Consider the following 8,942-nt stretch of genomic DNA (forward strand, 5'->3'; position numbering starts at 1 on the left):
CCCGCCCCTCAGTGCAAGACCCTCGTCCCGCTCAGGGCGCTGGGGGAGGGGGGTGCCGACGTCGCTCCCCCATCCCCTCCCAAGCGCAGGCGACCGACCGGCAGCCACCTCCGCTAGGGTACCGTGGCCTGCCGCTCACCATATTTCCGGAAGCGAAAGGGAGGTGGCACGGAGGACCACAGGAGACGGAGCCGATGCAGCTGCTGCCGGGATCCGACTGAACGCGGCCTCTCCCGGCCCCTTCCGTTTAGTAGGAGCCGCACAATGAGGGGCGGGGCGGGCTTCCGGCGCCCCCTCCGCGGGCCGACGGGAAATGAAGTCCGAGGGTCCTGCGCCGTGGGCAGACTCGGTGGGTAACAGTCTTTCTCGTGAGCCTGCCTCCTAGCTCCGCGTTGCATGCGGGGAAATGTAGGCCGAGGCAGCCGACGGGGGCGGGGCCACAATACGGAGAGTGAGCCCATTGGCGGGATGTCCCAGGAAACGCTCTGAGCTGAGCAATAGGCCCCCGAGCTCGGTAAAACACCCAAAGACGATCCCCCACTAAGCGGCTCTTTATCCCGGAGCGAAACGGTTTTCTTAAGGCCCATCTGGCACTTTCTGTATCTCTTGTTCTGAAAAAAAAATTTTTTTTTTTTTAAAAGATGACCGGTAAGGGGATCTTAACCCTTGACTTGGTGTTGTCAGCACCACGCTCAGCCAGTGAGCGAACCCGTGGCCTTGGTGTTATCAGCACCGCACTCTCCCGAGTGATCCACGGACCGGCCCTTTGTTCTGAAATTTTTGAGTAAGGTTAGGATTTTGCTTTTTTGAACCAAAGCAACTATTCATTGGCCTGGAATCTGGTCCTAAAGCAAGGAGAATCGCAAGTATAAAGGCGACTTCAATAACATTCATTGAGTACCCTCCATGTGCAAAGCCACTCTTGTCTCCTGAAAAAATGCCATACGCAGCTTCAGTAAAATAAGAATAGGAAAGGAAAGTACAGTGGGAAGGCTACATAGAAATCTTCAAAAGGAGAGCTTTGTTCTTGTTTAAAGGTGTTTGGTAAATTCATAAGGCAATAAAGGGGAAAGGGCGGGAGTTTGTGCATTAAATCCAAGGCTTCTTTATGTCTCTTTTACCAAGGCAGTGAGAAGAGGAAATAGATATTAAACCAGATTTGAGAGCTGACTGGTTAGCTCAGTTGGGTAAAGCACGGTGTGAGAATACCAAGGTTAAGGGTTCGGATCCCCTTCACGGCCAGCCGCCGAAAATAATAATAATAATAATAATAATAATAATAATAATAAACCAGACTTGAACCTAGTTCTCGAGTTGATAGCCCGGTATGTGGTTATTCTAATACCCGCAAAAACTGAGACACAAGCTCTGTGGGAGCGTAAGACCCCCCAAAAAACTGGGGTGGGTGACTCCGGGAAGATTTAATTGACCTGAAACAATGACCATGGCCTCACACTGAAGGAAGAGAGGACACGCAGGGTCACAAACAATCCAGAGGCAAACCCAGAAACGGAACTGGGGGCCTCGATCCCATAAGCAGAATAAAGGGTGTAAGTGGAGCAGGTGCCTCGCAGAGCATGCCGGAGGTTGTAGTCGGGGACATCCCGCCACGCCGCCCCCCAGCCGAGCTCCCGGGATCTCCAGGTGGAGGTTGCACCTTGACCCCCCGCCGCCCCCTCCAGAAGAGGAGGCTCGCCCCACCTTTTTCGAGCCTCGGAGTTTCCAACGGCAACGAGTTGGGGGAGGGGGCTTCGCAGTTACCCTGGAGACGCGCTCCCGCCCGCCCCCAGCCGCGGGATGCCCTAGATGTCCTTATTAGGACAAGAGCCTGGGGGGGCGGGGCCAGCCGGAACGCCGGCTTCAGGCTCCTTATAAGGCCGGGTCGGGCGGAAGGCGGGAGTCCGGAGCCTACGGGGGATGCAGGGCTGAACGCTGGGCAGTCTGAAGCGGGGGCTTGGAGCTCAGGGGCCTGCCTCTTCCACCTTGCAGGCCCGAGACCTGCACCTCGCGACTTCTGGCACGACAGCTAGAAGTTGGAGGCTGTTCCAATCCCTGGCGAGGCCCCTGTGCCCAGGTTCTCTATACGTGTTCCTCAACCTGGGATCCCTTTGCAGGGTTTCCATCTTCAACCTCCCTAAGGGTCCCCCCTCCTCCAATGAGCCACAAAAACGACTAAGTGTTCTCCACTTCTACCTCTGACTGGACTTGTTACCCCTAGCTCACTCCCCCGGATCCAACCGTGTATCCATCTCAGGCCTCCTCATCTGCCAGGATGCCGAGCACCTCTCACTGCCCTCCTACTTGTCCTCTACTCTCTTCCCAGTCTTCCAAGCTTAGGCCTTCCCTGCATGTCCCCGACTTCGCGCCCCCAATGCACACACACTGCCCTTTGTCCCGCGGCTCGGGATCACCATTTCCTTCAAGGGTCCTTCAGCTACTCCTACCTTACCTTTGTGTCCTCATTTCCTGCACCTCCTCCTGGATGTCCCTCGCGCAAATATACTCGCACCCGTTTGTTCCCCACCCCCTACCCCCACCTTTCCTGGACTCTTCTCAAGCCCAGTCTCTCTCTCCAGCCTCCTCTGCAAGGATAAGGCTGAAACTGACAGTATTGGGGACTAGCACAGCCAAGTTCAAGTTACTCCGTTAAGCGCCGCCCCAGCCGGCCCTCCCAAACACAAGGGGCGCTGTCCGCCTTCCTCTCGGTTGCACGACGATGACCCCGCTCTCGAATCTGAAGATGGAGGAAGGGGCGGGTCAAGGCTCCGGGGGCTTGGGTGGGGCGTGTCCGAAAGGCTGGTCCCGGCCTGATGTGGGGTCAAGGCGGCAGGCGGTAGAGACAACGCTCTGCACCAGCCAGTTAGGGGCGGGAAGGGCGGCGGTAGACTCTACGTGGTTGGAGAGGTCCCGCCTTCAGACCGGCCCCCCAGAGCCCGGTGTTCGCATCCCGACTCCAGAACTGGAGGCGTCCCAGTCCCGCGGGCGTGAGGTGCCGGAGGACCCGCGCTGGGGTTCATGGCGGCGCCGGTCCGCCTGGGCCGGAAACGCCCGCTGCCCGTTTGTCCCAACCCGCTCTTCGTGCGCTGGCTGACCGAGTGGCGGGACGAGGCAGCCAGCAGGGGGCGCCGCACGCGCTTCGTGTTTCAGAAGGTGAGTCCTGGCTCGGTCTGACGCGACAGGGTCTGGCCGGGCCAGATGGCAAATCTGCCCTGATCGGGTACGCTACCTCCACCCCCGCCAGGCCCTGCGCTCCCTCCGGCGGTATCCGCTTCCCCTGCGCAGCGGGAAAGAAGCTAAGATCCTACAGCACTTCGGAGACGGGCTCTGCCGGATGTTGGACGAGCGGCTGCAGCAGCACCGAGCATCGGGCGGTGAGCGCCTTGGGCAGGAGTCATTGATTTCTGCCTCCCCCGGGTGCAGCCTCTGTACCCACGTTGTACACCTCGGCTTCAAGCTCCCCAGTCCTCTCCAAATTGCTGTTTAACCTCAGGCTAGTGGCTGGCGCTCCCCGAGTCTCACCGTTCTCGCATACCACATGAGCAGGCTGCATCCCAGACCCTCGTGGCTGCTGGATTCCCTAGGGTGCGAGTTGACTCTCTTCTCCTACAGGTGATCATGCCCAGGGCTCACCATCTGGAGAGAAGAGTCCAGTCGGGGAAGGGCCAACTGCTGAAGTCCAGGACTCTTCCATGCCAGTGAGGAGGCAACAAGGGGAGTGGAAGGCAAAGTGGGAGTACTGGGTGATGAGGATATTGATTATTGATAACAATCGGTGAGAGAGTTCCATGATCAAGTCAAAGCCAAGTAGTGCCCCAGCCCCCTAATTTGTGGGGTTGCTGTTACTGAGTTCTCTTGTCTTACCGCTCCTGTCCTGCAGTGGATGGTAGGACTGAGGCTGGGCCAGGCAGATAACCCCACCCCCTGCTCTGTCTTGTCTCTTCCCAGATTTGTAGGGGATTATCCCAACATCTGGCCCATATTACAGATAAGGAAACTGAGAGGCAACTGAGTGAGCTGCCCAGGGCTATGTGACCTGCTGAAACCTCAGCCCGGCCAAGGATCCACAGTATCAACAGTGGCTGGCTTGCTTTTGTGTTCAGAGCCTCTCTGTACCTTTCAGGTTTCTGCCCAGCCCAAAGCAAGAGGCTCTGGCAGCTACTGGCCAGCTCGACACTCAGGAGCCCGAGTGGTACTGCTACTGCTCTTCCAGGAACACCTGGTGAGTGCCTGGCTACACCGGGAGTGGGGAACCAAGACAATGGGGTGGGAGGCTCCTAAAGGAGCCTAGCCTGGACAAAGCAGGCAAAGATCATCCCAGCCACTCAGGCGGGGTGAGAAAGGGCCCCAGCACTTAACCTACCCTATCATTTCTGCCTTGGTTTCAGAATCCTAATGGCCATGGCTTTCTAACCAAGGAGGAGCTGCTGCAGAGGTGTGCTCAGAAGGCCCCTAGGGTAAGCACTGGGAAAGGAGGACAGGCGCAGTCTCTGGAACCCTCCAGAGACTGCTTTTCATGGCAGCAAGCAGTGGCATGGGGTCTGGCCTGTGTACGGCCTGTGGCTGACGGCACAGAGAGCATGGACTTGTGGTAGCATCAGGGGCTCTCTGAGGGTCTCCTCCCCTATCAACAGGTAGCCCCCAAGAATGCTCAATCCTGGCCAGCCCTCCGCTCCCTCCTCCACAGGAACCTGGTCCTCAGGACACACCAGCCAGCCAGGTGAGGCCCACTGCAGAGGATACAGGAGCAGGGATGGGAAAGTGTGCATGACATTCTTAGTGGGGTTTTACAGTCACCCAGCAATTCTCAGACCTGTTATTGTTGAGGTTGGGGAAGGTTGGCCTTCCTCCAAGGAGCCCACACTGTTGAGGTACCAGGAGGAGGGTCTGAGAGACTGAGGCAGTGGCGGGGGATGGAGGCAACAGTTACTGGAGGAGCAGAAAGCCTTTGCCAAAAAGAGAGCATTTGATACATCTTAGGATTTGGCGGGTATAGACACAGGAAAAGTATTCCAAGGAGGAAAAAACAGCATGAACAAAGACAGGAGGAAGGAAAGTTTTTCTGAGATGTACTTATTGCAGACCTGAGAAATGGCCCTGGGCAGGTCTTGAGGAAGCTGATCTGAGGCCCCAGGAGATGGGGGGAGTGAGGAGAGCCACTGGACTTGTTTGTGCAGGGTCGCCAAGGGGGAGGTGACGCCAGCCTAGCTGGGAGCAGGCAAGAGAGCCTGCTAGGTATAAGCGAAGAAGGGACAATTGTGTTCACACTCTCCGCCTCCCAGGTACTCACTGACCCCTGAGGGTTTGGAGCTGGCCCAGAAGCTGGCAGAGTCGGAGGGCCTGAGCTCACTGAATGTGGGCACCGGACCTGAGGAGCCCCCTGGGGAGGAGTCACCAGTGCCAGGAGCAGCCTCGGCTGAGCTGTGAGGAGGAGTGGAAGGCGGCAAGAGCGGGGGCAAGAGGGGTCCCAAAAATGAGACCAACACTCCACCCTGATATTCATCACCTGCAGCTGAGCTGTGGCTGCCCTGCCTCCAGTGGGTTGCGGGGGACCACCCTGGCACTGGGGGTTCTGGCCTCACACACACCAACCCCCCACCCCTGTAGTGGCGCCAGTGAAGGGGAGGTCCAGCAGCCGCTCCTGGAGCTGGGGCCCGGAGAGTACAGGGTGCTGTTGTGTGTGGACGTCGGTGAGACCAGGGGGTGAGTGAGGTGTGGGGTGATGATCAGAGGATGCTGGGGAATGAGTGCCAACCTGCCCTGACCTAGGCCTCCCTCCTTGCAATTCTAGGGCGGGGCACAGGCCAGAACTACTCCGAGAGCTACAACGGATGCGTGTGACCCATACAGTGCGCAAGCTGCACATTGGGGACTTCGTGTGGGTGGCACAGGAGACCAGGCCCAGAGACCCAGGTAAAGGGCTGTAGATGAGCAGGTGTCAGAGGCAGGGCCTCGTGCATGGAGGGACGCTAACCAACGGGACCCTTCTTGGTTTCTCGGCAGCAAGACCCAGGGAACTAGTCCTGGACCACATTGTGGAGCGCAAGCGGCTGGACGACCTGTGCAGCAGCATCATCGATGGCCGCTTCCGGGAGCAGAAGGTTCCTGCGCTGGTCTTGCCCCACTCTCTGCTCCCTGCCTGCTGTAGGGCCTCCTTCTCAACGCAGAGGAATCCAGGGACACTTCTAGGTGGCCTCCTTGAGGCAGAGCTCCCAAGGACTCCAGCCATACTCCATGAGAGCTGCTCTAGGCAGCCTCATGATCAGACAGTGCAGGCCCAGCCAGGCACACAGTAGGAATGCAGGGTCTCTGGGCTAGGCTGAGGAGCATATTAAAGACCCCTTGGGCACCCAGCCCCTGCACCCTGGATAAACAGGTCCCAAACCTGCAGGAGTAGAAATGGAAAGGCTGTACCTCAGTATCATCCACTGAGCTGTTCTCATCATGATCAGACAGTGCAGGCCCAGCCAGGCACACAGTAGGAATGCAGGGTCTCTGGGCTGGGCTGAGGAGCATATTAAAGACCCCTTGGGCACCCAGCCCCTGCACCCTGGATAAACAGGTCTCAAACCTGCAGGAGTAGAAATGGAAAGGCTGTACCTCAGTATCATCCACTGAGCTGTTCTCATAGTCAGAGAGGCCACACCTAGGCCAAGAGAGGCTTGAAGGCTGGGCAGCATTCAGAAGCCGTAGAAGGGCTTTTCCAGCAAGAGTAGCAGCATGGGCAAAGGTGTGGAGACCCTCCGAGACAGGCAGAGAGGCTAGGGAGGATGAGGAGCCTAATTGGTGGGACCAAGGTCACACTGCAACTGAGTGGGACATGATTGACAGCCCAGGCATATCAGCGTCTGGCCCTGGCCTTCCCTGCCCCCTCTCTCTGCCTCCCCAGTTCCGGCTAAAGCGCTGCGGCCTGGGGCGCCGGGTGTACCTGGTAGAGGAGCATGGCTCAGCCCACAACCTCAGCCTGCCTGAAAGCACGCTGCTGCAGGCTGTCACCAACACTCAGGTGAGCACAGAGGGCAAGGTCAGACTATCAGGAGCCCCTGTGCTCTGTGGTTCAGGCCAGGAGCCACCCTCCCTCTCTTGGGTTCTCTTCCCTAGGTCATTGATGGCTTCTTTGTGAAGCACACCGGGGACATTAAGGAGTCGGCTGCCTACCTGGCCCTCTTGACACGAGGCCTGCAGAGACTCTACCAGGTGAGCAGATGCTCTTATCTGGCACTGGTCCTTTACCTGGGCCCTGTGCTTCCCCAAGGAATGAGAGCCCCATTTCTCAGGCTGACCCACTGAGGTCTTGGATTAGGCAAGGACTGGCTGGGATTGTCTCTTAGAGCTCCAGCCTGGTCTCAGTCCCCTCTCTTCCCTCAGGGCCACACCCTATGCAGCCGCCCTTGGGGAATCCCAGGGGACTCTGAGGCAGGGGCCCGGGCTGCCCCAAACCCTCTCTGCTCACTCCTCACCTTCAGTGACTTCAACACGGGAGCCATGAAGAACAAGGTACTGCCTCTGCCCAGCTTCTCCTTATGTGGCCTGGCCCCAGACCACCCCTGAAACAGTCTTTCCTTGATCTCAGGCCCAGTCAGTGCAAGAGGTGTTTGCCCGGCAGCTGATGCAGGTGCGTGGAGTGAGTGGGGAGAAGGCAGCAGCCCTGGTGGGTCGATACAGCACTCCCGCCAGGTAGGCCCCCTGCCCTCCCCTCATGAAATTCAACTTAATCAATGCTTGGGGGTGGGGGTCGGGACACTGAGCTATGTGGGCTCTGCAGACCTAGAGATGGACTGATCTGGTGGAACCCTGGGGAACTCATGTGAATCTTGGGGAACTTATGGAGGTCAAATGGGAAGAAAGGCAGCCAGCCAGGACCAGACATTATCCCAGGCATCGGGGGAGGCCACAGGAGGGAGGGAGATGTTCCACCTGGTGGAGCAGAGAAGGCTTCTTGGAGGAGGGAGCTGGGCCTTGAAGACTGGGGGAGATTTGGAGCCTTTGCTGGTTTTGCCCCAGTGTTCCAGAAGGGAGGACAGGCAGGGTGCAGCAGGACCTTGAATGCTAGGCTCAGGAAGTGCAGCAGTGTCCTGACTCCTCTACCCTGTGCCAACCTTTCATGGTGCTGGCTCAGAGCTGCCCAGAGTGGGCCAGCAGTCAACCATCACCAAGCCTTAGGAACTCAAACATCCCATCCCTGGGCCGGCCCGGTGGCGCACTGCTATAGTGCACCGATTAGGAAGCGCGGCGGCGCTCCCGCCAAGGGTTCGGATCCCACATACAGACCGGCCGCTCACTGGCTGAGCGAGGGGCGGGAGCAACACCGAGGGTTGCGATCCCGTGGCCGGTCCCGGCCCGGTACAGGCGCGACACTGAGGGTTGCGATCCGTTGCCGGTCACGAAAAAAGACAAAAAGGAAAAAAAAAAAAACAAAAAAAAAACATCCCATCCCACCTGTAGCCTCCTGGCCGCCTATGATGCCTGTGCCACCCCCAAGGAACAGGAGATGCTGCTGAGCACTATCAAGTGTGGGCATCTGCAGAGGTGAGAGAAAGAGCCAACCTGGAGTGAATGTCGGGGGCTGGGGCTGCCCTCAGCCCAGGGCCTGACCCTCACCTCTTTCTCTTCCTGAAGGAACCTGGGGCCAGCTCTGAGCAGGACCTTGTCCCAGCTGTACTGCAGCTACAGCCCCCTGACCTGAACTATGCCATGAGAGAAACCCTAGTTCCCTCTTCCCCCAACCCTGGCTAGCCAACCTTATAACCGGCATCTTTTGGGCTTCAATAAAAATCTAAATGTTTGCACCCTTATGTGTTATGGAGAGGCCTTGTAAAATATGCAGGAACTGGGGAGACCATCTGGTCCAGTGGTTTTGATTTTTTTTTTTTGTCTTTTGTCTTTTTCCGTGTCCGGCAACGGATCGCAACCCTTAGTGTTGCCCCCGTACCGGACCGGGGACC

At 57.9% G+C, this 8,942-nt stretch overlaps 2 protein-coding genes across 4 annotated transcripts in view; one reads left to right on the forward strand and one right to left on the reverse strand.

Annotated features, from left to right (window-relative positions):
* Positions 1 to 603, reverse strand: part of CFL1 (cofilin 1 (non-muscle)) — a 4,050-nt gene extending 3,447 nt beyond the window's left edge. The window contains exon 1 of the mRNA XM_008583332.1: positions 140 to 603. Coding sequence (XP_008581554.1) covers positions 140 to 142 — 3 coding nt within the window. The 5' untranslated portion in view covers positions 143 to 603. The remainder of the gene's footprint in view (positions 1 to 139) is intronic.
* Positions 604 to 2,983: 2,380 nt separating this feature from the next.
* On the forward strand, positions 2,984 to 8,792 carry MUS81 (MUS81 structure-specific endonuclease subunit). Of its 3 annotated transcripts, none has more exons than XM_008583333.1 (16): positions 2,984 to 3,150; positions 3,242 to 3,371; positions 3,610 to 3,695; positions 4,121 to 4,219; positions 4,386 to 4,454; positions 4,632 to 4,717; positions 5,280 to 5,420; positions 5,605 to 5,687; positions 5,767 to 5,910; positions 6,001 to 6,098; positions 6,887 to 7,003; positions 7,099 to 7,194; positions 7,366 to 7,494; positions 7,571 to 7,674; positions 8,443 to 8,526; positions 8,617 to 8,792. In XM_008583333.1, exons 1-16 carry the CDS (start codon positions 3,016 to 3,018, stop codon positions 8,681 to 8,683), a joined length of 1,668 nt encoding a protein of 555 aa, XP_008581555.1. In that variant the 5' UTR covers positions 2,984 to 3,015; the 3' UTR covers positions 8,684 to 8,792. The 3 variants fall into 3 exon arrangements, with proteins under 3 accessions (XP_008581555.1, XP_008581556.1, XP_008581557.1); XM_008583334.1 differs by having other exon boundaries at positions 2,987 to 3,150; positions 5,605 to 5,700; positions 5,789 to 5,910; XM_008583335.1 differs by lacking the exon at positions 5,280 to 5,420 and having other exon boundaries at positions 2,990 to 3,150.
* The last annotated feature ends 150 nt before the right edge of the window (positions 8,793 to 8,942 follow it).

The sequence above is a fragment of the Galeopterus variegatus genome, unplaced genomic scaffold, assembly GCF_000696425.1.
Source record: "Galeopterus variegatus unplaced genomic scaffold, G_variegatus-3.0.2 Scaffold2889, whole genome shotgun sequence".
Classification (NCBI taxonomy): domain Eukaryota; kingdom Metazoa; phylum Chordata; class Mammalia; order Dermoptera; family Cynocephalidae; genus Galeopterus; species Galeopterus variegatus.